The following is a 3472-nucleotide window of genomic DNA, read 5'->3' as shown; positions in this document are numbered from 1 at the left end:
TTACAATCCAGCTTGCTTCCTGCCACCTGTATCCCTTGCTGAAGCCCAACCAAGCATTCTCCCAAACCTTGGTTGCCTATGAGCAAAAGTTCCCCAAAGTTGGAAGTCTTAAAGAAACGAGTGGCGTACAGAGGATTTTCTCCCAATCTGCGAGTTCTCCGTGATCACACTCACCCTCCCCCCAAAATACACCTTCTCGAAAAAAATTGCGATTGCGTGTGTTTAAACTTCGCTGAGGTCTCGGTTGCACTTAACTCGCCACATCAACCCCAGGACCATCCCCCTAAAGGCGGCTGCAGCAAAGTCCTGCCAAGGAAGTAATGAAGGACCAAGGGATCGGACTGAAGTTCTTGTCTCTTTTAAGGCTTCTCCGTGCACTGTTTGCAGAGACTGGACGAGACGCTATTGAAAATGGCACATTTCTCCGGGCAAGAGGTGGCGGGCGGCAGGCCGGCACTGAAAGGGTAGCCTGCCGCCGCCTGCTCATAGGCCCCGAGAGCCGGGTGCAAAGCGGCCGCCGCGGCCGCTGCGGCCGCCGCTGAGGTGGGCAATGAGGCCGCCGAAATAGCCTGGCCCTGGTTGAGATAAGCAACAAGGCGGCGCATCTCATCGAGGGCCTGCGCTTGCATAAGAATATAGTTCTTGGCCAGGAGAAGCGTGGCGATCTTCGAGAGCTTCCGCACCGAGGGGCTGTGAGCGTAAGGGATGACGGCCCGCAGCTCGTCGAGCGCGTCGTTCAGGTCGTGCATGCGCCTCCGCTCGCGGGCGTTGATGTTGAGTCGCAGCGCCTTCTGCTCCTTAGACTTCTTGCCCCCGCCGCCGCCGCCGCCGTGGTGGCTATTGGAGCAGGCGCCGCCCTCAGGCGCCTTGAGTAGGGCGCCCCCAGAGCTGACGACGACTCCGGAGCCGCTACCTCCGCCGGGGCCCCGTAGCAGCAGCTCGCAGCGCCCGTCGCTATCATCGTCCGGGCTTTGCTCGCCGCCGCTGCTCTCGGCTACCGAGCTGCGGCTGGTCGTGCTCTGCCCATACTTGACGCAGACCGAGGCGCCCAGCGTGTCCCCAGCCACCAGTGCCCCAGCCGCGCTCTCCCTCAGCAGCACCTCGGAGTCAGCCGGCTCGTAGCAGCTCAGCGGAGACGGCGCTTGCCGCGACTCGCGCTGCTGTTGCTGGTGGGCGGCCAGGTCGAGCCCCGGGGGCGAGCGAAAGGCAGACTCCATTCTCTTGGCCGAGGCGCTGAGGCTCTTGTGGAACAAGTCTTCGTCTGAAGCCAGGCTCAGCGCCCTCTCCATAGTCCCGACCGGCGGGTTCCCCTCCTCCAACTCCTCCCTCTCCCGCGCCCCCTCCCCCGCTCTGGTCCTCCAACGCCCCGGGCCGGGGGCTTGCCTGGGCCGAGGTGCTCTCCCCGAGAGCGCGGCTCCTCGCTCTGCCCCTGTCACCTTCTTCTCCCCGCTGTTCCAGTGTCTCGGAGGCGAGGCCGCTTTGGCGCGCGTTCTTTCTCTCCCTCAGTGCGCGTCTGTCTCGCTCGTCGTCTCGCTCGCTCTCAGCGCTTCTCTCCTACCAGCCCGCGCGGGACTAAGGCATCGTGAGCTGCCAGCGGGCTCCCTGCACCGTTTCTCTTGCTTGGATTCACCTTCGGGAGATTCCCCGGATCCATCAAGTGAGAGAGAGAAGAGAAAAAGAAGAAAGAGAGCAGGAGCGCTCGCTAGCTCGCTGAAGGCGGCGGCGGCTGCTAGTGCTCCCGCTGTTGCTGTTGCTGCCGCCACCGCTGCTGCTGCTGCTGCCGCTGCTGCCGCTGACTGCCGCCACCACAGACGGGGGAAGTCTTTTACCTCATTATCTCGCGGAGAAGGTTATTATGAAGAAGCCTCGCCTGTTGGGACAGAGCTTTCTACCCAATCAGGTTAACGTTTTAATTAATAGGATTAAAACGGTAACAAACGAGCCCAGGCGCTAGGCTTGGCCCTGAGTCTGGAGAGTTTGCATTTCACACCGGTCTGGAGGAGGAGGAGGAGGAGAAGACGGGCAGCAGCTCACGCTTTATAAAAGGCTCCTGCTCCATTATTCTCTCTGCCATCTGTAGGCACAGCTTAACGCATATGTTTGCAAGGCGTTGTGTCCTATTAGGAAGCCAACAACTGCCTTTACAGCCTGACAGGTGTGGCGACTTTCACTCCTCAATGAGCACACTTAAAAGCCCGAGCTGGGGCGAAGGATGCTCTTTCCCTCCTTCAGCAAATTACGGGGCGGCGATGACGGGGTGCGGGAGGAGGAAAAAGGGGGCAAGGAGCTTGCTGCACACTTCCCCCCTCCGCCCACCCACCCACGAAGGCTGCCAGAGGACTTCTGCGAACTTTGCGCCGACGCCAGACTGACGTTCGACCGCGCCAACCCTCTTCACGCCCCACTCCGCTCTTTGCGAAGTAGGAGGACCTGTTTGCCTGATTATTTGCCATTCCACTTCACCTTGGCCTCAACCCATTTATCTCGCCGAGGTTCACTTCAAGCGCGTTTCTCTCGCTCCCTCTTTTGGGCAAGATGTTTCCATCTTTTCCTCAAACACTGCCCCCATCCCCCCTCCGCCAATGTTCACCCTCTCCCGGAGGCATCACCAGTCTCCCTGTCTCCTATGCAGAGCGGACGTACAATTGATAGTTAAGCTTTTAATTAATTAATGGGGGAGTGGATCCCCTCCAGCTCCTCCCGCACCCAACTTTCAAATCACTTTCTAACAAACGAGGATTTGGATGCCAGCCGATTTTATTCTAAACTCCTAATTTAGTAGACACCCTCCCACTCTTCCGACCACAGGGTTTAAGGGTTGTAGCACCAATTCAGTCACCTAGCTCTGAAGTTACAGGTGTATTATGAGTGTGGCTTTCTACATAGCGATTATTTTTAAAGGGTGGGGCTTCTTTCATTTCAGGAGAAAGGGTTTCAAAAAACATTAGACACAAGCGATTGTTTGTGAAATTAAACTTTATTTTAGATTTGTATCTCTATTGTTATCTTCCGTGCTTTCTGTGACTACCCACTTTCTGAGTGGCTGGTATGGAACAATAAAGTCTTGGAGCCAGCTCTCGTCTTTAGTGTGTGACCATCTGATCCCCTACAAGAAACAAGATACCACTTTTGTTTTCATTCCATACTTTTTTTTTAAAAAAAAGGGAGGACAGTGTCAGGATTTTGCTATTTTCTTTCATTTTTATGACATCACTGAACAATATTTTCAAACACTTTCACCAGATCTTATGTGATAGAATAACCGAAGGTTAGGAGATGTTCAGTTTATCCGGTTTCATTAAAAAAAAAAAAAATCCTTTAATTGTGTCTTTCTCAGTTGGCCCCAGGTGTTGGACTCTTTTCATTACATTTGGCTCTAATGTGATGAAATTCTAATTCTCTCCTTACCATATGGTTAAATTTCCCCACTGAGAATTAGTTGAAAAAGAAGAAATAATCTATTAATCTCTGT

The 3472-nt window shown here is 54.8% G+C and overlaps 1 protein-coding gene across 1 annotated transcript; it reads right to left on the bottom strand.

The window, feature by feature from the left end:
- Positions 1-359: 359 nt before the first annotated feature.
- Positions 360-1289, bottom strand: BHLHE22 (basic helix-loop-helix family member e22). Its single transcript, XM_088130811.1, has one exon. The coding sequence runs from the start codon at positions 1287-1289 to the stop codon at positions 360-362; it is 930 nt and encodes a 309-aa protein (XP_087986937.1).
- Positions 1290-3472: the final 2183 nt, after the last annotated feature.

This window comes from Python bivittatus, unplaced genomic scaffold (genome assembly GCF_059951505.1).
Source record: "Python bivittatus isolate LINGU-HERP-01145 unplaced genomic scaffold, Pbiv_v1 ctg000840_np1212, whole genome shotgun sequence".
Taxonomy (NCBI): domain Eukaryota; kingdom Metazoa; phylum Chordata; class Lepidosauria; order Squamata; family Pythonidae; genus Python; species Python bivittatus.
This window is presented reverse-complemented; position numbering and strand designations above follow the sequence as displayed.